This window comes from Harpegnathos saltator, unplaced genomic scaffold, assembly GCF_003227715.2.
Source record: "Harpegnathos saltator strain DR-91 unplaced genomic scaffold, Hsal_v8.6 scaffold176, whole genome shotgun sequence".
Taxonomy (NCBI): domain Eukaryota; kingdom Metazoa; phylum Arthropoda; class Insecta; order Hymenoptera; family Formicidae; genus Harpegnathos; species Harpegnathos saltator.
This window is the reverse complement of record NW_020229957.1, coordinates 1,062,923-1,086,557: the sequence shown is the minus strand read 5'-3', so window position 1 is coordinate 1,086,557 and position 23,635 is coordinate 1,062,923. Positions and strand designations below refer to the sequence as shown.

The following is a 23,635-nucleotide window of genomic DNA, read 5'->3' as shown; positions in this document are numbered from 1 at the left end:
ACACGCAGTTCTAAACAAGAAACTCAACCGTCCCATTTCATGTGTCTAAAAGTTTTCATTCGTTTTACATTAAAATTAAATAAAGCATATACTACTGTGATTAAAACTCAAAAAGTATCGGAAATGGTTCATTTAAACTGCGCGCGTGTAAGATGGCGCTGTTGTGTTTTTTTCTAGATTGGTACGACTTCCATCGACATCTAGCAGCAATCCGTATGTCATTGTCAGTTTTCATTTACAGATAAACGCTAGTTTTGTGTGTAAAGAATTTTTGCTCTGGTGGTTGAGCAAAGAACGTGCATTAAATTTTGTTTTTGCAACGAAATTACTGCTACAAAAACGTTGCAAATGTTGCAAAAAGCCTTTGGTGCTCTCTATCAAAAACAAGAGTTTTCGAACAATACAAGATGTTCAACATGTTGATTGTTTTCTTCGATCGTGATATTGTACATCACGAATTCCTTCCGACTAGCCAAACTGTCAAACAAAGAATATTATTTAAGCGTTTTACGTTGTTTGCGTGAAGCAATTTGTAGAAAACGACCTGATTTGTGGGAAGATATGCTCATGTAACTTATAGATTACAAGATGTAACTCATAGATTTTGCATCACGATAATGCATCTGCCCACAATGCTCTTGTTGTTCGTGAATTTTTGGCCAAAAGTTCTACAAATACGGTTCCGCAAACTCCGTATTCATCTGATATGGTCCCGTGTTACTTTCTCCTATTTCCACGACTACAATTTCCGCTTCATGGTCACCATTTTGAATCGATTGGTACTATGAAAGAAAATTCGCTGCGAGTCCTAAAAGCGTTTCACGAAATCATGTCCAATATTCATCTATCTAACACACGTTTGAGAGTGACTTTAAAGCATGTTTCGAGAATTGGAAAAAACGTTGGCATAAGTGCACTGCAGTGGAAGAGGATTACTTTGAAAGAGACGAAATAAATTTTGATGAACAAATTTAAATCTTGCGTTTTATTGAACTATTCCCGATACTTTTCGATCACAGTAATAGAATATTGGATACAATTGCAAATTTAAATGTTTGGAAAATATAAAATAAAATATATAAATAAAAATTTTAAGGTATAAATAATTTGTAAAAAAGGTATATAAATATTGAAGTTTTAATTTGTAGACCTTTTCATCTTTTAGTCTATAAGTTTTAATGTAAAAACTGGATTCTCTATTTAATTCCATGAAAGAAGGTTGATTCATCAATTAGAAAAGAGCGAGCTTGCATATTTCCAATTTGATTCCAGACAGAAAAATATAAGATTTCCGATTGTAGTATCCTAGTAGGATAATCTATTTTAAGACAATTTAGGATATTCTGAAAAGAATTTGTGATGTGTCTAGAAAAAAGCTTTGAGTAATTTCTATATACACGGGGATAGCCAATAATAGAAAAACTAGAAAATTAATTTCTCCAATTTTTAATTACGCGAAAAGATTTTCTTTATCTTATTATATGATTATACCTATACAACATCTGGCGAAATCTGAGAAAATCTCTATGCAGGATTAATTATCACTGTGGTAAGATTTCACTCTATCGCGTCTCTTAGTACGCTAGTACTCGTTGGATTTCAATGAAACGCTTGCGAGAGACTTTCAAATCAAGTTATACATCGTTCAAATCAAGTTCAAATCAAGTTATACATCGAGAAAATTGCTCGAAACTTTGCAGCGCCGAGAAAACTTCACTTGCATAGTCTTCACATTCATTCTCCGTCCTCGGGAGAAGAGATACTCTATATTTATTTCGATAAGCGCAAGCGAGAAAGACGGGAAAGACGCGAGAGGCATCCTCTGAACACCCGAGAAAGGAGGGAAGATGAAAGAAAGTGTTTCTTACGGCACGAAAATACCGCGGAATCCTCAGAAAGGTCTCTCGGATTTCGGTTTGTTTAGCAAATGCCTCACGGTTTCACCGTTAAACGATTTAACCCTCTTGCCGCAGCAGCTGGTAACAGGGCGAGCACGATATTTAGCAGAAATGTCACTGCCTACCCTTTCGCTGAAACTCTCAAATTACACGAACCAAGAACCGGCCTGCGAGATTACAAACTGGCCGCTCCCAGATTACCTGCAAATCCGATGACGCTTTTAAGTGCACCTCCTACTTCATCCTTGAACCGACGCGACATATTCCCAAAGGTAATCTCGTAAAGGTAAGCTTAATATGGCGAAAGTGTATATACATAAGAATTATGGAATTTCCGAGTCGAAATTGTGCTCCTGCTTTGCACCTCAACTTCCCCTCATTTATCATGTGGTATCTAGAAAATTATAATAATAATAAGATTACAATAATAATTAAGTAATAATTATAATATTAATTATTAATTAACTTTAATTTATAATACTAATTAATTAACATTAATTATTCGCATTGCAAATTAATTAATATTAAATTTATTTATTTATTTTATATTAATTTAATATTTAATACAATTTAATACAATTATTTAATACAATTAATTTAGTGTTCATTAAATTTAATATTATTATTTATATATAAATTAATTTAATATTAATTAATTAATAATATATCAATAAGTTAGTAATATTAATTAATTAATTAATATTAAGTATTGATATCATTAATAATCATATTAATAATATTAAGAAGATTGTAATAACATTAAGATAAGTGCATCTTGCACAATACTGGCAATATATTCATAAATATTATTAAGTTGAGCGAAAGAGGAATTAATTTATCAGTAATAGGTGTATAGTCTGTAATTTTTTTGAATTTAGCACAATTTTATTGTTATTGCAAACTGAATCGGCATATCGGGATATCAAAATTTACAAATTTGCTTTAGTGGACACTTTAATGGAACATGAAGAATTAATTTATATGGAAATCAAGCTCCTACTTAACGTCTCAAACACATGGTAAACAATTGTTTACTTCGTGAATTAAAACAGAAACTTTAAAAATAATGAAAATTCCTGGCTCAAATAATAAAGTGGGAAAGGGACATTTTTAAATAGAGACTGTCGATTAGTAGAATCGAAAAGGATCGATCAGACCTTCCAGTTTTGATAAAAAAATTCAAGCCTGTCCAAGATTATAACATCAAAATTGACCTTAGATTTCAAATATTGAGCTCATCGATGTGATCCGTTATTATTGTCACAATTTTCTTTCGGTTACTTTCTCGGCCATTTTCAGCAGCCTAAAGTTGAAGAGTAAAACCACATTAATGGTTTTCGCGAAGGAAATGTGTATAACGCAGAAGATGACCGAATCATTAGAATTCCGTTTGCGGAATGCATATTCAGTTCCACAACAGCTGCACCAATTGCATTTAATTGGCGTAGCTGTTGCGGAACTGAGTATGCACTTTATAATGAAATTATCTTCGCGGCTTTCATATCTGTACAAAAAAAACTACATCATTAATGACATAAATTAAGATTAATAAAACCTGGGTCTTAAAGAACGGTCTATTCGTGATTTATACGATGATTCATCGAAACTGAACCAAAAAAATTTCATATAGAAATTCTTCAAGATATTCCCTGTCATACAACATAAATTTCTATGTAGATTTCTAAATTCTTATAGAGCATAGAGATCCCATAAAGCCTAGTTCAGAAGAAGCTTTTGTGTAAATAAATATCTCCAAAACTAACTTGTTTATTTTCTCTCACATACCAAAACCCTTTCTTATTTTGTGAATTGAATATCTACAGGAACTTTGTATCCTTTTTAATTGTATAGATTTCAGTTAGCGTGTCTAAATTTGTTCTAAATCTCGCTACGATATCACTTGAGAACCTAAATCTTATTCCAAACATATATTTTAGCTAGCTAGAATCGAAACAGGAACACTGTAGAAACTCACATTTCTTTCAATGGATAAAGTAAGTATTCTTTAACGAAATTAAATTTCGAAAAATCTTATTTTTATACCAATTATTGAATTTTATATAGGATAAAAATAAAGAATAAAGAAGTGAGATGCTTTGAGGTGCTTTTATTTACATTTTTTAAAAATTATACATATAGAATATATTTGTATTTTTAAACTGTATAGAAGAAAACGTTTCATATATTTTATACAATTTTAATGTATTACGAAAACCAAAAGGAAAGTTTAGAAAAGTGTTAGAGAGAGCGAATAAGATCTGTTTGGGTCTTTCACCTAAATAATCACATATTGAAAATATTACGGGTCTAATCTAAATCTCCGTAAATTTCTCAGCCAGAGTGCATAATTTTTTGAAAAATCAGACTGAATCCTAATTAAATCGTTAGATTTTTTCCATGTAGAACATAGTCGTAGGAAATCAGCAAAAATTCTATTTCCACAATTTCTCAAAGACCGAACCAATTTTTATGTTCATTATGTTTGTCGATTATTTTCACCACGAAAAGAGAAAAAGGTTTAAACAAAAGATCCGTATACAATATTTATGATCTTTGGAGATCTGCTCGTTGCCGAATACGTTCCATCGATCGATATCCTCGCGTGTTCGTAAATTAAAACAACCCCGTGCGATGACAACGTGTGTGCACAGGTACAAATCTGAAGTGTCCGACTGCCGGGGTAATTTGTCAACCTGGCGCGTTCGCACGCAACAACGTCATGTTCGCTGTCACACTCGAATTCAGCCCTTTCAAAACTCTCGCCCTCGGCGAGGTTTCCGACGTGCGCGAGAATAGAATTGCAAACATATCGAGAGTGACAAATGTCGTTGATAGTTGATACTCTTCTTCGAATGAAAAATATAGGAGAGCATACGGAGTGTGACATAAGAATGAGAATACAGAAACACTTTCGTCTCGAGCAGTCTTGCAGGCTTTTCCTGCTACTTTTAATTTAACCTTTTACAAGTTTATCTTGGAAATTTCTAATGCGAGACATGCGCGTCTTCAAAATCGATATCACCAACATGAATAACTATATATTATAACAATTTTTTTTCCAATTACATTTCTTGTTCAAAAAAACGAGAAATGTAACTTAATAATACATAAATGCGTGTAACACTTGTATATATCGATGAGAATTTTTATAAGTCCTATCGCGTACGTATAGACACAATCGTAAAATTCGCGAATAATTAAGATTGTTAATAACCAACAAATAATCGTGAAAATAATTTTGGTGAAAAACAGATTGGAGGGGATGGACAGTCTTATGATCGTATAGCTCTCCTGATCTAAATCTCGTGGTTAAATTTCTTGATTTAAATCCCCATAAAAATCTTCTTTTTTTATGAGGACTTCTTAAGAGAGCACAGTCTTCACCGATAATTGACATAAACGAATTACATCATATAATATAAAATGCTCGTCACATAGTTAGAGTAAAATCAAAAATTTTTGAAAGATTTCGCAATTCTATGATACGAAGATGTGAAGCGTGTAGAAATACAGGAAGAGAATATGTAGAAAATGTAAAACTGTGAAGAGAGATATGTAAAAAATGTAAACTATGAGCATCAGAAGCAAATAGGTCACTTGCTTTAATTAAAACAAATAATTGTTCATAATTCCGACAATATTAATTATTCGACCTATGATTATTAAGACTTTTTACCTCCATTTTTGTAAATACTATCTGTCCATAAAGTCTTGAATCTTCTTTTCTTCACTCTCTTTTCTTTAAATATCGTATTTCCGTCAAACAGAAAAATATACTCTGTATCGGAAATTATCTTAATCTACGAGAGTAATCCCAGAAGTACCTGACCTGACGTATAGATGGATTGTTTAGTATTTGTTTGGCAGCCATCAATAGTGAACGCTCTCAGTGAATTTGTAAAAATAGAAAAAATTGATCATCGTTATGTGATACAATACTTTCATTTGAAAGGCCTCAGTCCAACCAACATCAAAGCGGAACTAGATTCTACTCTGGGGGAGTCTGTTCCTTCGTTTACAACAGTAAAATATTGGATGACAGAGTTTAAACGTGGCCGTACGGGCTGCCACGACGAACATCGCAATGGTCGACTAAATGAGGTGACCACGCCAGAAATGGTGAAAAAAATCCACAAAATGGTATTGGATGACCATCGACTGAAAGTGCGCGAGTTAGCAGACATGGTAGGCATTTCAAAAAGTGCTGTACATCGCATATTGACTGAAAATTTGGACATGAGAAAGCTGTGCGCAAGATGGATGCCGTGATTATAACAAAAACAGCGTCGTGAGGATGTTTCAATCGAGTATTTGGCAAAGTTTCGCAGCAATAAAGCCGATTCATAACCATGGATGAAACATGGGTCCATCACTTCACACCTGAGACGAAGGAACAGTCAAAACAATGGACCAAGGTGGCTTGATGGCTATTTTGAGGAGTTCGACGATTCTCACTATAAACAGGGTATCGAAGCTATTGAACATGGCTGGGAAAAGTGTATTGAGTTAAAAGGAGACTATGTAGAGAAATAAAGATATTTTGTCCCAAATTTTTTGTGCTTTCTTTGTTAGGTCAGGTGCTTCTGGGATTACCCTCGTATATATGAAATAAGCTATTTCCTTCTTTCGCTATTTTGAACTTAACCTTTCCAAATTTCTCATTTTCTTATAAACGTACAATGCAAAAGACGAAGAAGAAATTACACATGCTCGCGAAGAAATCGCGAGTAATCCGGTCACTAATTAAATTCCATCCTCAAGTGGAGCGTGTCGGAAAATATACGGAGCGTGACACGTCAAGGCATGTGGGCACAGGAACGTTTTCGTAGGTGTTTAGCCATTTTTATTCTCAGCGCAAACGAGTCCAGCGGATCCTTTACGCTACGTTGAACACGATCCTATCCACCAAATTCGCCTTCGAATTCGCGTCCGACGTGAAAGTCGGACGAAGAAGAAATCAGGCGTGATCGCGAAGAAATCGCAAGTAATCTGGTCCCTAATTAAATTCCATCTTCGCGAGTGGAGCGTGCCGGAAAAAATATGCGGAGCGTGACGTCAAGGAACGCGTGGGTACAGGAACGTTTTCGTTGGTGAGTGTCCGCGTATTGCAAAGGCATTATTTTTCGTCCGGCGACGTGACAGCGGCCGGTGCGCGCGGCTGTGACTAAGGAGTTAAAGTATAAAGGTGATCTCACTGCGCGTCGCGTGGGTGAACGAGACCCACACGCACCGCAGCACACCTGCGCGAGACGGCCGCGTAATAATCCCAATCGTGCAATTATTACTCGCGCGCGCGCGCGCGAGCGGGCGAGCGGGTGAGAGACGGAAAAGCAGAGAGAGTGAGAGGGAGGGGGAAGAGAGAAAGACAATCGCGAATGTCGTCGCCTGCATGGCTGCGAACTAGCCGGAAAATAACGAGCGTGATCGATGCGGGCAATTAGTACACGTGGAAACGCGAATTCCTTTTTCAAGCGAGAGTAATGGCCGGGACATTGTTAAGATTAATGGGCGCTCATTTAGCGGACGTCGCGAAATCATTAAGAGAAGCCGGCTATCAATTACGACATTGGGAAAAGTCGCGGCGTCGCACTGGCTCGTATCGGTTTCGTGATTGTCTAAATCTGGTTGGAAAACAATATGGAATCTATATATAGGTGTACTAAACGTCTTGGTTTACTGTGGATCTTTTCTTCGGTGGCGCTTTAAGAATGCTTATTAATTGTGAATGTAATTAATTGTAATTAATTGTAAATGTAATTAATTGATAACTAAGTAATCTTGTCGCGACAATCAATGAAATCATATTACGAGATACCTAAAAATAATAACTGTTCGCAAGAGATACACTCTCTTTCCAATTTTGTAGTGAATGGCTATGAATTAATTCTCTCTTCAAAAAAAACATACTTGTAAGTTCGAAAAATAAGAAAATCGTAATCCCGAAATTCGAATAGAATATCAAAACGACGAATTTTCAAAACAATTTTCTGGAAACGTAGTAGAACATGCGCAATATGAAATATCTTACATGTGTATTCTAAATAAAAAAGATAATAAATACATATTATAATAAATCATAATAATCTTAAATTACAAAAAGTTATAAAATTATAAAGAAATTTTAAAGCACCATTAATTATTCTGAAATACTTTAAGAAACCTATATTTTTCGAGACATTATCCTCCTTATATTAAGTGATCAAAAAAGTTCGTGTGATTTTTGTTTGAGTTCGATATAACGAATTTTTTTGTCGAATCTTGTTGAGACTTGTCGGACGTGTTTATGCGTATTATATAACACAGATTTACATGAGTTAATTGATGAACTTTGCCATGACATGGTCTCTTGGTTTTTAATTATTCACACTTTTAAAATGTCTGTTGAATCGAACTTGTTTGCTTTATGAATTTAAATTCGAATCAAAAGCTATAGAAACATGTCGTAAGATATACGTAACATATGGAAAACATGTGCTAAAAAATGAACTGCATATAAGTAGTTTAAAAAATATTCTTCTAGCGATAAATCATTTAAAGATACACCACGTTCAAGAAGACTTTCCGTTGTTGATGACGAAGAGTTATCAATTATTTATTCATATTAGATCTAGTAGTTAATTCTTTCCGATAAAATTTACATGGCCAGAATAAAATTTGATATTGAATGTTCTCCCGCTCTTTTGTGGTTTTAAAGTGTTGACATTAAACTTTTTGAGGTGACACATAATTTGGCATTTGATGCACATAAGCTCAAATCATCAGTAGTATTCACGACGGTTATCAACAAAGCACATATTTGATACGCGATGAATTTCGCATTTCATTTAAATAAAAACGCTTCTGAAGCAGCCAAAATGATTTATGCTGCTTTTGGTGAAAATGTTATGACCGACCACACATGTCAAAGCTGGTTTGAACGTTTTCCAAATGGTAATTTTAATCTTTACGATCAACTACGCCCTGATCAGCCAAAAAATTTGAAAACGAGAAGTTGCAAAATTTACCGAATGGAAATACGGTACAAACATAACAATAACTTGCGGGAAAGCTGGGAGTAAGGCAGAAAACTATTTGCGATCGTTTACATCGTATGGAAAAGATACAGAAGGAAGGAAAGTGAGTTCCACACGAGTTAACCATTGACAACAAAAATCGCCGATTGGTCATACGCGTTATTTTGCTCGTCAGACAGCAAAAAAATATTTTTTGCACCAAATCGTAACTGGTGACGAAAAATGGATTATATATGAAAATCTTAAACACAAAAAATCATGGATAAGCTCTGGTCAACCGACAACGTTGACAGCAAAACCCAAATTTTTCGAAAAGAAGTTCTTCTCTGTATATGGTGGGATATGCTGTATTATGAGCTCTTGGAACCAGGCAAAACCATTAAAGCAGAGATTTACCAAGAGCAATTGATGAGTTTGAGTAATGCAATTGAGAAAAGAAGGCCATTTACTAAACAACACGCACTATCTGATACACATTTTTCGATAGTTAACGACGTACGAAATTTCATTGATAACTTTATAGCTTCAAAGCCACCAAGTTTCTATCGTGATGGGATTCGGCAACTGTCCAATAAATGGCGTAAGGTCGTCGATAACAATAGGAGAATATTTCACTGATTAATCTTGTTCTATTGAAAATTGTCGAAAATCGGAAAGAATTAATTACTAAATCTTATATAACATTTCTTAATACGTTGATTGTCTTCTTCTCTCTGCTTCTTTCTTTTTTTCTAAGCTTTCCATTATTTATTTAGCTGCCAAATCAATTTTTACGATAACTGTTATACAATTTCATATTTCCAATGCTACACATTATTCTTTAAAACTTTAGATCATTCAAAGATTAAATTACATGATAAAACGATAAGACGACGATAAACTAGAAATATTTCGATAAGAAACATTTACTTCAAGTTTACTTCAAGTTACCTTTCTTCATCGCCTCTTTTTGATTAAATTAAATTCTCATTTGTGCAGAAGTCTAACTTTAACGCGCAGTCAAGCTAACATTGCACGTGCTCCGAAACAATTTCTTTACTTACGGAATTTAATGACGTCACACATTATGTAGCTAGAATGCTCTGGAATATCTAACAGACCTACCTCAAGTAAGTGACCAAGCATTATTGACGATAAGTATATCGCATTACGCGATTTGTGTCACATTTGTTGGACGCGCGCGAGTCGTTTCAGCGGAAAGAACGAAAGATTGGCCTTGGCGGCACTTAGCGGGACCCATGGATCCCGACGAGGAGTGTCGTAGGGAATATCGTTATTGGTTGGAACCGAGAATAGTCTTTTATCGTGCCTTCGGAAGGAGGTGGATTGTCATAAATCAGTGTTTACTGCGTTTAAAAACGCGATAGGTGGCCGGATTTAAGAATAGCACTGCTCGTGAAGTGCGAGAGAAAGAGAGAGAGAGAAAGAGAGAGAGAGAGAGAGAGAGAGAGAGAGAGAGGGCACGCACATGCGCTCGCCACTCGCCACGTGAGGACGCTCTTCGCGTCGTCTTAAATCGTGCGGAACGCGAAAACGGCTGGCACGCTTTTGCACATCTCCTTATTTATTACGGGGATATTTGCAACGATATCACGAAATGTATCGTTAACCCTTTAGGAAGATGAAAGAAATGACGATCGGTACTCGTCCAGAAGACTTTGAGGAATATCGTCCGGAAAGTTTAATACAATGAATTGTATGGAATTAATCGTTAAATTTACGTCATAAGACGAAATAAATTTCTTGTCACATTATGTAGTGATATTTATATGATAAAATTCGTTTAATTTTCATATTGGTATAGCAATAAATTAACAAAAAAATTGCTTTCATATTTTTTATAATTAGATTTTATTTTTAAATAGATAGTTATAAACAGATCTTTTAAATAGATTATCATGATTGTTATTGTATGACGCAATCACTGATAACAACTTCTCAATGTTTAATTAACATGTTATATTTATGGATATATTGTACAATATATTATTGATTATAAGTTATACATCATGAATTTATACATTATATATAATGATGTAAATTTTTTGCTACACATAATGCACCTAAAAGTGTCTATTCAGATAGACTATCATGATCGCCATGATGTGAGACACAATTAATGATGACAACTTTTTAATTTTTCTATTATATTTATAAAACAAATATACCGCATTGAATTAATCATTAAATTTACATTATATAACAATGTAAATTTTTTGTCATATCAATTTGCAACAAATTTGCTAAAAGTTATTTTTAAATTTTTTATAATTACATTTTACATGATACATTATTTTAAGTAAATTACAATAATTATTCTCGTATTTCTATATCGCAATTCCACGTCGCTTTCATGTTTCCATTTTGTCATTCTCTGTGACGAATATGAGCATCATATGAATCACTTACAAAAGATACAATCTTTACACACCGACTACAGTGAATTTGCTATCAAATTTACGCATGTATGTCTATTGAGTGATCACTAATCGATTAATCGTTTACGTGTCACTCACGTGCGACCGTGCTTTTCGCGCCTCATTTAAACTAATGGACCCGAAATCAACTTTCAGTTCTATGCCGAACTCAATTCTGTGCCAGAACTGACGAGAGCAAATAATTTCTTATTTTACATGGAAGCTTATCTACAGGGTGTTCATTTGAAAACTTTCCAGATAATTATCTCAAAAATTATGAAAGATATTAAAAAAAGCTGAAACACGTGTTCCATGATTTTGAAGGGGAAAGAGAATGGCATTATTAGTTTTTTATTTGGAGGGCATTTTCAAGATCAGTTGAAAGTCAACTTAATTTTTTTAAATAGAAAGTCCAATTATTTATTATGTTTTCTTACTTTATCAATTAATTTTAACAACTTTTGTCTGAAACATTTTTTTATTTGACTAATATTTTTTGGAATATTTAAGGATAAATTGGTAACTTTTTCAACATTTAATTTACGATATCTCGCTAATTATTCGTCGAAAGAAAAAATAGTATTAAACTTTCTCACTTTATTTACTATCAAGAATATATTACTATAATAGTGCTGTAACTTTTGTTAATTTAATAATTTTGAAATTTTCAAAGGTCAATAAGTTAACAAAAGTTAGGACATTATTATAGTAATATATTCTTGGTAGATAATATATTCTTGATAGTAAATAAAGTAAAAAGGTCTGATACTATTTTTTCTTTTGACGAATAGTTAGCGAGATATCGTAAGTTAAAAGTTGAAAAAGTTACCAAGTTTTCCTTAAATATTTCAAAAAATATTAGGTAAATAAAAAAATGTTTCAGACAAAAGTTGTTAAAATTAATTAGTAGAAAAAGAAAACAATACATAATTGGGCTTTCTATTTAAAAAAATTAAGTTGACCTTCAACTGACCTTGAAAATGCCCTCTAAATAAAAAACTGATAATGCCATTCTCTTCCCCTTTCAAAATCATGGAACACATGTTTCAGCTTCTTTTAATATCTTTGATAGTTTTCGAGATTTATAGATTTAGATTTAGATTATTAGAGATTTATAGATAGTTTTCGAGATATATATAATTAGCTGGAAAGTTTTCAAATAAACACATATAAGGATTTCTTAGGTCGTTGATGACGAATTCAACAAAATTTGAAAATTCGAAATAGCGGATACAATATAGCGGCTTCAAATGGCTGATTTTAATATCACCATTATAGATATACGTATCCAATTCGATATATTTTTTAGTCGCAGATAATGATTATCATGAATCCATGATTTCCGTCAGAATCATTCGGCAAAAAGTAGTTCCCTTCAACATATTTCACCCGCTTAATAATGGAGGTAAAAGTATCCATAATGGAATATCGTTAATCATTAGAAGCCGCTATATTGAATCCGTTATTTTAGATTTAACAATCTCGACTGAATTCATCATCAGCAATCCAAAAAGATATGAATAAACGTATCGAATATAATTTTCTCTATAGTGGAATAACAAAATTAATCATTTGGAGCTGCCATATTGGAGCTGACATTTTGCATTTTGAAATTTCGATCCCAGGTTTGTCATCAATAATCCGAAAATTTTCCTATAAATTCCATATAAAACCAAATAAGGATATTAATCTTAACAAATATTCTTCAAAAACTAACAAATTTGAATATTTAAGCGTGGCTATATTAGATTTATCATTATAAGTTTCTCAAATTTGATCCCGGATTCCATAGTCGGCAACCCAAAAAACATGGGCGTATCAGGTTTGATGCAAATTCGTTAAAAAATTGGTAGAGCTATTTACAGTGCTCATATATGAGTCATTATCAGCTGTGGCACTTCTTTTTTTTTCACTCATATATGAGTCATTACCAGCGACCTGATTAAAAAATGCCAACCTACCGTCGCAATAGGCGAATAATGTACCTCGACAGTGCGCTCCGATTCTACTACAGTTAGTATAGTGAGCAACATATAGTTGCTTACAAAACAGTTTAGACACAATGAACTAAGAAGCGCCCCGATTTGTCATAATTGAAAACTACTACTAATAGGTTTGAGCGGCAACGGCATCCGTTATGACAAGAGAACTGGAGTGACAATATATGGTGTAAACATACTGGTTCCTTATTATACTCTTATCTGATAGATTATTATCTCGATTATCTTATAGATAAGAATATAACAGAAGTACTTACGTTTTTCCTGAATTCTCCGTCGCGGCTGTGACGTCAGCTGTCTCATATGCTGTCACTTTGACTCCCGCCATAACTGTTTACTGTGCGAGCCAGTCAATAATAGCTCTTAATCGTGATAGTTAATCGTGATAGTTTGATGAGCACCTTACTTCATTGTATCTAAATCGTTTTGCAACAAAGTGTACCGTCCGTGTTATAACTTGAAGAGGCTCTACTAAAAAACCTCAGCCTCTTCACCATTCGTAATCCTTATCACAGCTCTTTCATCAAAGGTGAACGAAAAACCGGAACAGCAGACATGACACAGCAGAAGCACGATCGCGCCGCTTGGCACTTTTCGAACGTATTCTGCAATCATGCGGATCACGATGCTCAAACGGCAAACACATCGAATGGCCGTAATGGTCACCTTTGATCGACACTGCCGCATCTCATTGAATTAAGTACAAAGTATAAATGCTCGAACGACGTCTGGAACGACGTCACATGTGTTCAACTATCGTACATATTTATCAATTGAAATTTAACTATCGATTTTTATCCTTCATGGTTGATATTTGCCGTTTTCCTATTACATCATTTTTTTCGAAGCAGGAAAAAATTGGATCAAAAATATTTCAGGATGCACATTGTTTTATCTCGTAAGTATCAAATATTTTTCATTAAATATCTTTCAGAGTTTCTATCACGCTCGTAAGAGCGAGCTGACTAAATTCAACGTATTTGCCGCCACTGGTGGTCATAACCTGATCAATATATATATATATATATATATACGTAACACATCATTCAATAAGTTCGTAGGATGACATATAAATGGCGCTACTATTGACAAATCCATATGATTTTTAGGAAGTACTGACCTTCAAATGATACGTGTCAAAATTTCATGACAATCGGACGTTTAGTTCACAAGTTACAGTGGTTCGAAGTGGGTACCGCGTTTGCTCACAGTCAATCAAAAACAGCAACGCGTCGACGATTCAGCGGGCTGTTTGGAGCTGTTTCAGCGCAATAAAAAGGATTTTTTGATGCAGTATGTGACAATGGATGAAACATGGATCCATCACTACACTCCAGAGTCAAATCGGCAGTCAGCTGAGTGGACAGCAACCGGCGAAACCCGCCCAAAGCCGAAACTGAAGCCTATTTTGAGGCCAAAGATAAATCGTTCTACAAAAAAGCCATCGAAATGTTAGAGAAGCGTTGGAATCAATGTATCACTCTTGAAGGAGACTATGTAGATGAATAAAGTCAAATTTTGCCTAAAAGTTGTTGTTTTATTAGTCATCCTACGAACTATTTGTCCTACGAACTTATTGAGTGATGTGTTATATCGTATATCGCGATACTGTCGCATCTCATTAAGCTACATATAAAGCGTAATTAATCGCATCTTGAAGATTGATTGTACAGCCAATAAAGAGACAATGAAACAAGGTGAAAGATAAGAACATCTTCAGTACCTTTTATTCATTGCATCTTCATTAACTCGAATGCAATCCACGAAAATCAATGAGGCAGTTAACACGTTAAACATCCTCTTTAGCTCGCGAACGCATCGCGGCGCGCATAAAAGCGTATTAAAGCCCTGCTCTTTCCTTCGAACCGAGTAGACACGCGCGAGCGAATGAATCTTAACGGTGCGCGGTTGAGTTCACATGGATAATAGCGGGCTCAGAGGTTGTTCGCGAGGCGTGTTACAGTAGCACATTGCTCTAAGCGCGGGAGGATGCGAAAGGAGACGGGGGGAGCGAGAATCAGACCAGTCTTTCAGAAGCGGTTCCGCAGACTGGCATGATATCTTTCTCGCGAACGTTTAGAACGGTTCGTCCCTGTTCTCTTCCGCGACTTATATGATATAAGTGCAGAATAATGTCTAACACATCACCAACTAAAAAAGGTTTCCCGCACAAATATAAATAAAAATACAGTGTTATTATATCCTGTTATTATCCTATTATTATTTCATTATTAAACAATTATTAAGTAAATATGTACGAATAAATAAAAAATATAAAAATACCACCACCATATTAATATTATATGATATTAATATTATATATTACAATAATATATAATATAAACATAATAAGATAGAAATATAATAATAATATAAAAAGTATAACATATATTAAATATTATATATATTTCTTATATATTTATATATATTTTTATTAATATATAATAATACATAGTTTTATATAATTATATATAATAATGATACATAATTTTATATAATATATAATATTTAATATATATATTATATTTTTATGTTATTATTATACTTCTATCTTATTATATTTATATTATATATTATTGTAATATATAATATTAATATCGTATAATATTAATATGATGGTAATATTTTTATATCTTTTATTTATTCTTCCTTACATGCAGAATGTTATTATATTTATGAGACAACACAACACGATTCAAGATTTTTTTATCTTCTATAACCCAATCCTATATTGCTTCGAATAAAATAATATAATAAAGAAACGTTAATCATGAAATAGAAATTAATAATTAAATTTCAATTTTAAATATTTGCAATAATTCTTAAATAATGTCCATAATAGTATGAGAGAAGCAGGGACTAATAATTATTTTACGTGTACTAATTAGCGGCAATATTATTGCCTTCGTGTCATAATATTATATATATTTTTTAAAGGAATTCGTCGAATGACAATAAGAGTCGCGTAGTCAGCTGATCCCACCTGTTGCGTTTTGCGTGTAATGCAAAGATACAAATCGACGCACGTAGTAACGCGTCAATGTTCTTCGATTTTTTTCTTTTCAATTCAAGTATGATAGAAAAGTATTTCCATTCGTGTAATATTGCCCGTTAATTCGCGGACATATACAGAAATTAAATTCTCCTGAATTTGCTTAAATTTTCGCTTAATTTCTCATAACGAAAAAATTGCAAATCAAAATATAGCATATGTGTTAAACATTGCTTTACTTAACTGACAATCATTTCTCCGATATTCGGCGCGAATGACGTTTTAAACGTTAGTTATTTTCAGATTGAACGTAGACGATATGATCTTTCGATCGCCGTCCAAGATTGAGCTAATTCTCACGAATGTCTGCAGAGTAAAGTAGCTACTTCCGCACTTTGTATTGCAAGTCAAGCATATGAACTTTTTCGAAAGAAGGAAATGTTGATACGTGTCGGATGGATATGTCGGTAGTTTGAAGTAAAATAACGCTCATTGTATTTTTCAATCTCTATAAGCGAATCTTTTCGGCTTCAAGAAAACTAACAGTACAGAAAAATAATACATAATATAAATAATTAAATAGTTAATAGTTCAATTAATAGTTCAATAGTTGAACTTTCATTTATAAATTTTTACACAATATTTAAATCAATTATATAAAAATATTTATAGATATTTTTATCAGTCGTGTATATAAATTTATGTATGTTTATTTGTAAATATCTGCAATAATATTTAAATATTTAATTAACTATGACATAAAAAACAGAAAATAATAATTGTTATATAAACAGTTTAATAACAATATTATTGTCTTAAAATCACAGTGATAAACACAGTAGCAAGCAAGTGAAATTAAACTTAAAAAGTATAAGATGCACTTTTTAAGTAACATGGCGTTATAGAGGAGATATATGTTTAAAATGCGTTGCTTTTTTTATATTGTTTCTGGATATTGAGAAGGAATAGAGTATTTCGTGTCAGATTGGTGTGAGAAAGTTCTGTCGTGTGTCTTCCAAATAAAATAAAAAACAGTATTACCCAATTTTTAAGGATTACTAAAGCGTTCACGAATGAAACAAACAACATCGGCCTGCTGTTTTCGCCAACATCTAACGTGCATGTCCCATTTCTTACTAAAAAAAGTAACAAATCTTTCGCACCAATCAAACACTTCATGCAATCGTAAGTTGTCGATGGTGGACGATGATGGTCCATCCGAATAACGCGAAAAACATTACTTCGAAATCATTACAAATCTCTCCTTAGCCAAGAAAGACAAAAAAAATAACGAAACCCCGATGATAAGTGTTCACTCCACACTTTATTCATGAATCACTTCTTCACACCTTTCTCATCCTACCTGCCCCCAAATCAGAAAACAAATCCACCTCGAATCGCGCCCGAGTCACGAAGCACAACACACACGCACACACAACTCGACCTGTATTACAACCATCGCACTTTCGCACCACCCATCATCCGTGTGTAATCACGACAATCGACAATTACGCGTACCGACCGGCCGCGATTTCCGCTCAAAGCGCGGGAAGGAACGAACAGATCCGCGACGTCGTTCACGCTCACGCACACTCTCCGACGAAAGACAGTCCGCGTCGCTTCGGCATGCGCGGATTCGATCGGCCAGGAATTTGGAGCAGGCGCGATGCGTCGCGGTGCGTCGCGACGGCGACAGGTGCCGGGGAAGCGTGTCGTCGTATCGTTGCGTATCGTCGACGACGCTCGAACGAGCACGAATCGGGACCTGTGTCGTGTGCCGACGCGGCTCTCTCGCCACCGACCCTGCACTGCCACCGCATATATCGCCGGAGCACGTGCGCTCCCACGCTCGTGCCCGGAGCGCATGCGAGAGAGAGAGAGAGAGAGAGAGAGAGAGAAAGAGAGGGGGGAGAGAGAGAGAGAGCTAATCCGCGCAAGAGTGACTCACGGCCTGTCGCGTTTCATCGCGCGCTCGCGCTCAGTTACGCGGCACATATTTGCGTGTATGTGTGTGTCAAATGTGTGTCGAAGAGGTAATATCGTAATTATTATCTAAGGTACCCGGATTGACTTTTCTATGGCTGCCGCGGCGTAAGACAATCGGCGATGGAAAGATTACGGTTTCTTTTAATCGCGTTTGCGGAGCAAATGTACTGCGCACTTTTATGCTCCCGCTAGGATTTAAATTGTCGTCGATATCCAGCGGCGGTTCTCGTTGACCTTTTGTCCTCATTGGCTGATTGTCATCAGAGGCTGTGATATCTTTCCTCGCGTTTAAATCTGTCCAGAAACATTCTGTCAGATTTACGTTTTGTATGCCATTGTTTGGAGTAAACTTTAGTGATTTTTTACGACGTTGAAGTTTGGAGCGTTTTTCGAGCGAAAATTGAAAATAGCCTTTATTTAAAAAAAAAAACCACTTAATATAAATGTAAATACATATAAAAGATAAATTTGTGTTAAATATGACATGACATTATAAGAAAGTTATTCTCCTCGAAAATTACGCACATATAATCATTTATACAGATGATAATTTTCACAGGACGTCCAAATACCTTGTGCCAAAAACTGACAGTGCATTTTCACTCTCCGGTATGTGGGAAAATAGAAAAAAAATAGTTTAACAGCAATCTCGTCCCGGAATACTTTCGTTCTCCCCGAAAATTGTGTGCATACCACCACACTCAGACAGATTATAATTACTTCCGGCAGTCACAACGCTTTGTGCCAAAAACTGACAGTACACTTTCACTCTCTGGTATGTGGGAAAATAAAAAAAAAATAATTTAATAGCAATCTCGTCCCGGAACACTTTCGTTCTCCCCAAAAATTGTGTGCATACCACCACACTCAGACAGATTATAATTGCTTCCGTCAGTCTCAGCACTTTGTGCCAAAAACTGAGAGTGCATTTTCACCCTCCGGTATGTGGGAAAATAAAAAAAAATAGTTTAATAGCAATCGTGTCCCAGAACACTTTCGTTCTCCCAGAAAAGTGTGTGCATATCACCACACTCAAACCGATTATAATTACTTCCGGCAGTCACAGCGCTTTGTGCCAATAACTGACAGTACATTTTTACTCTCTGGGAGATTTTTACTATGTGGAAAAATATAACAGTTCATAATAGAGCACGCCGAACTGAACTGCATCGATTGAAGAACTGCATTCGAATGAAGAAATTTATTAGACAACCAAAAAAGTTCGTGCAGTTTTGTATATTAAAAATTAAAAAAGGACAGAAATTTTCAGAAAAGTGTCATAATTGATATATAAATAAATGTTATAATTGATATATAAATAAATAATTGATAACTCTTCGTTATCAATAACAAAGGACCTTTCTAAACGTGATATATCTTCAAGTGATTTATCACCAGAAGAAGATTTTTTAAACCACTCATGTGCCATTCTTTTATCGGGGAGGGAATATTGGCATAGTTCCCCCGACTCCCCCCACTCCGGCCCGCCTGGCAGACACCCCGGTGAGGTTTTAGCCGGTAAGAGCCCGGCATAACCCCCGCCTCCCCCAAGGGGCGGGAGTATTATCCATGAGGATTTCCCCACCATGATAAAAAAAAAGTCCATTCTTTTAGCACATCTTCTCTAAATGCTACGCATATCTACGATATACTTTTTGCAGCTTTCGACTCGAATTTAGATTCATAAAGCAAACATGCTCGAATTACTCGATTCAACAGATATTTTAAAAGCGTGAATAATCACAAACCAAGAGACCATGTCACGACAAAGTTCACGAATTAATTCACGCAAATCTGTGTTATATGATACGCATAAACACGCGTGCCCGACAAGTCTCAACAAGATTCGTTGCATCAAATTTAAACAAAAACCGCACGAACTTTTCTTGTTACCTAATATTGGTAGTAGGTTGAATTAGTTCTGGTCCCTAGCAATAGATGGCTTTAGTAACAAGTTAATGGTTAGTATGAAAGTTGAAATCTGGCGATATATATACTGAAAGATTTGACACTTCTCTATGATATATGACAGTTTGCGCGCTATTGTTACTGATAGTTTCATTGTTTATACGCGTCTAAAATGAATTATACAAAATTGTATTTTCGACACTTATTACTTTTTTATTTGATTTGAAAAAATCGGCAACTGAAACTCATGAAATGTTTGTTAAAACTTATGGTGACTAAGCTTCATCGTATTCCAATTGTAAATTTTTGTTTCGACGATTCAAAAATGGTGATTTCGATTTGAATGACAAAGAACGTACTGGTCAAACAAAAAAATTCAAAGATTCTGAATTGCAAGCATTATTAAATGAAAATATCGCTCAAACGGAAAAACAATTGGCTGAACAACGCCGATAAATCAACAATTTCTAACGCCAATAATGGCCTACACGCCATGGGAAAAATTCAAAAGAAAGGCAAATGGATTCCACGTGAATTGAAGGAAAGTGCCATTGCAAATCGTTTGAATATCGCTATGTTTTTGCTTGCCAGACAGAAAAAAAGTTTTTTGTGGCGAATTGTAAATGGAGATGAAAAGTGGATTTATTTTGATAATCCAAAAAAATCAACAGGTTGAATATCGTATTAATATCGACACCTAAACGGAACATTCACGGTCAGAAAACAATGCTCTGTATTTGGTGAGATATAGAAGATGTGGTATATACTATAAGCTTCTAAAATCGAATGAAACAATTACGGGGGAGCGATACCAGCACCAACTGAACAAATTGAATGATGAATTGATGCAAAAAAGTCAGCGATAGCCAGCAATAGGCGCAAAATGATTCTTTTGCACGATAATGTTCGTCCACATGCTAGTTTAATCGTTAAACAAACATTGTTAGAGCTCGAATGGGAAATATTTCCGCACTCAGCGTATTTTCCAGACCTAGCACCATTCGATTATCATCTATTCCAATCGATGCAACGCACACTTTGGCAGATACATACTTCAATAATTACGAGGATGTGCACAAATGGATGTCTGATTAGATTGCTTGCTTCGAAAGACAGATCGTTCTATCGTCGCGGAATCGCTATGTTGCCAGAAAGATGGGAAAAGGTCACAGCTAACGACGGAAAATATTTTGATTGATGTAAATTTAACTATTTCTCCAAAATAAAGATAAAAATTTGACAAACCAAGACCAGAATTAATTCAACCTCCTAATAATACTCTCGATAATCCCGCTAGAACGCACTCAGGTCACGACGGAACGTAGATCGAGAGTTACGATGTCTTGACAGAGTTGTGGAATTAGGTGCTGCCGTTGCATTTGCATTCGGCCAGGTTTAATACGTTGTAAATCTATAAATACCAGAGCACGTGTTTCGTTCTCTCGAGAAGCCTTCACCACCGCCACGGGGCCTTTTCATCAATAGCCGGACCTCGTGAGACCGCGAATTCCCCAGCGGCGGCAACCAGCCGCGAGGCTCTGCAGCTCGCTTGGAACCGCCGCGACACTGCTACCGTAAATCAAGCCGAGTTACACGCTCTAAACGAACATCAGATCGCCCAGGGGACACTCGCAGTTTTATGCGCGCTCGCAGTTTTATCCTCTCCTCGTATAACAGCCGAAGAGGCGCATGCGAGTTCTCCGCTCGCCGGTGCGTAACTTTATTGCATATATTATTGACATCCGGATCGCCACGGAAGCCGTTACTTATTTCGGAACATGCGTTTTACGTGCGATAATTTGTTTGCTCACACCCGTACCCCGCTGGAGACTACAGGGAAGCGTGACACATGCGAAAGCGATAAAGAATAAATATAAAGACGACGCGCGGAGTCACCATCTTTCTCTTCTGTCTTGTGTTGCGCTATTAAAATCGCGCCGGTTATTAATGTTTGGGGCCGATCGAGCGTCGCGGTATTAGTCAAGTTGAGAAAAATAAAGCATGAGGACGGGAGGACAGGAGAAGAGATCGATAAATTTAACGTATTCATATATGGGAGATTAAAGAGAGCTATTTGGACGGAAAACGTTATCCTCCCGCTGATTGAAATTGCGCGCTCGAATATTAAAGAGGAATGACAAATGATAATCTAATTTACTTAATAATTATAGGAGTACGCAATAATTAACTATTACGTTAAAAAATTATTGAACGATTACCTTAACCGAATACTTCGGCTACTAGGTGACCAATTATTTACAACGCCAACAATTGAAAATTATTACGAGTCGAAGAAATTTAATCATTAATCATGACGTCACACAAAGATATCGAGAAGAAAGATATCGATTAATCGAAATATCAATGTTTGGTTATCGTCACATAAATTATTTTTTAAAGTAATATATAACTATTGCGCATTCTCTAATGATCTGCAGCTCCATAAAAAAGAGCGATATTTAATTAGTTGTATATTTCATAAAGATTATATATTTTTAAATTGCATGTTGCCAAAACATCAATGTCTGGTTGTTATTAAGTTCTTTTTTATTAATTACTGTGCGCTCTTTGGTAACTAGGGTAAGGTTCTTTTTCGCTATTGGTTTTAAACGTTTGAGATTGTTTCTAAAAAAAAATAGTTATATTTAATTAATTCAATTTAAGTAAAGTCATATATTTAAAATGTTACTATTTACTCCTTGATTGTTATTGATTCGTCTTGTTGTTTAGCAAAAAATAAAATTTTTTGAGAGGCAAAGAGAAAGTAAAGAGGAAGAAGAAACAAATTCCGAGCGACGTTCTTGAAGTGACTATTCAACACACTCATCTTACGCTCAATATAATCTTTTCAAGACGTACTCGTTTATTATCGTACAACCAGCTACCGCAGGACGAAGATAATCACGAGTGATTTGCATGAGCACCGAGGATTATGCAACACACTGACGAGGTGAGAGTAAAGACTGTGTCGGTTTACGGAATTGAACATGAAAAATTTCACTGCTGAATAATCTTCTGTCGATAAATTTTCTGTCAACGTAGATGATAACTGCGGAAATGCAATTTCACAAAAATATCTAATATATTTAATTACATATTTAATTACTATACAGGGTGTCTCATTGAGCCAGGCAAAAATCTCGAAAAATATGAAAGATGCTAAAAAATGTTTCAGACAAGAGTTATATGGTTTCAAGGGGAATATAAAACAACCATATCATTTTGTTTACAGATGGCGCCACTTTCGAGATCTTCACTGATCATTACTTTTCTTAAATGGAAATCCCAATTTTTTATTATATCATTTTTTTATAATTAATTTTAACAACTTTCTTAATTAATTTTTTGAAACTTTTTTGAAACTTTTCTGAAACATTTTTTTATTTGCCTAATATTTTTTTAAATATTTAAGGAAAATTCG

The 23,635-nt window shown here is 34.9% G+C and overlaps 1 protein-coding gene across 3 annotated transcripts in view; it reads right to left on the bottom strand.

Annotated features, from left to right (window-relative positions):
• Positions 1–23,635, bottom strand: part of Lmpt (four and a half LIM domains protein limpet) — a 527,685-nt gene that overhangs the window by 361,425 nt on the left and 142,625 nt on the right. The window contains exon 1 of one of the 3 annotated variants that reach the window (XM_025297413.1): positions 13,586–13,671. The exons of the other annotated variants lie outside the window; for them this stretch is intronic. Within the exon in view, the coding sequence (XP_025153198.1) occupies positions 13,586–13,656 (71 nt within the window). The 5' untranslated portion in view covers positions 13,657–13,671. Of the gene's footprint in view, positions 1–13,585; positions 13,672–23,635 lie in introns of those variants that run through there. 3 annotated transcript variants of the gene reach the window in all.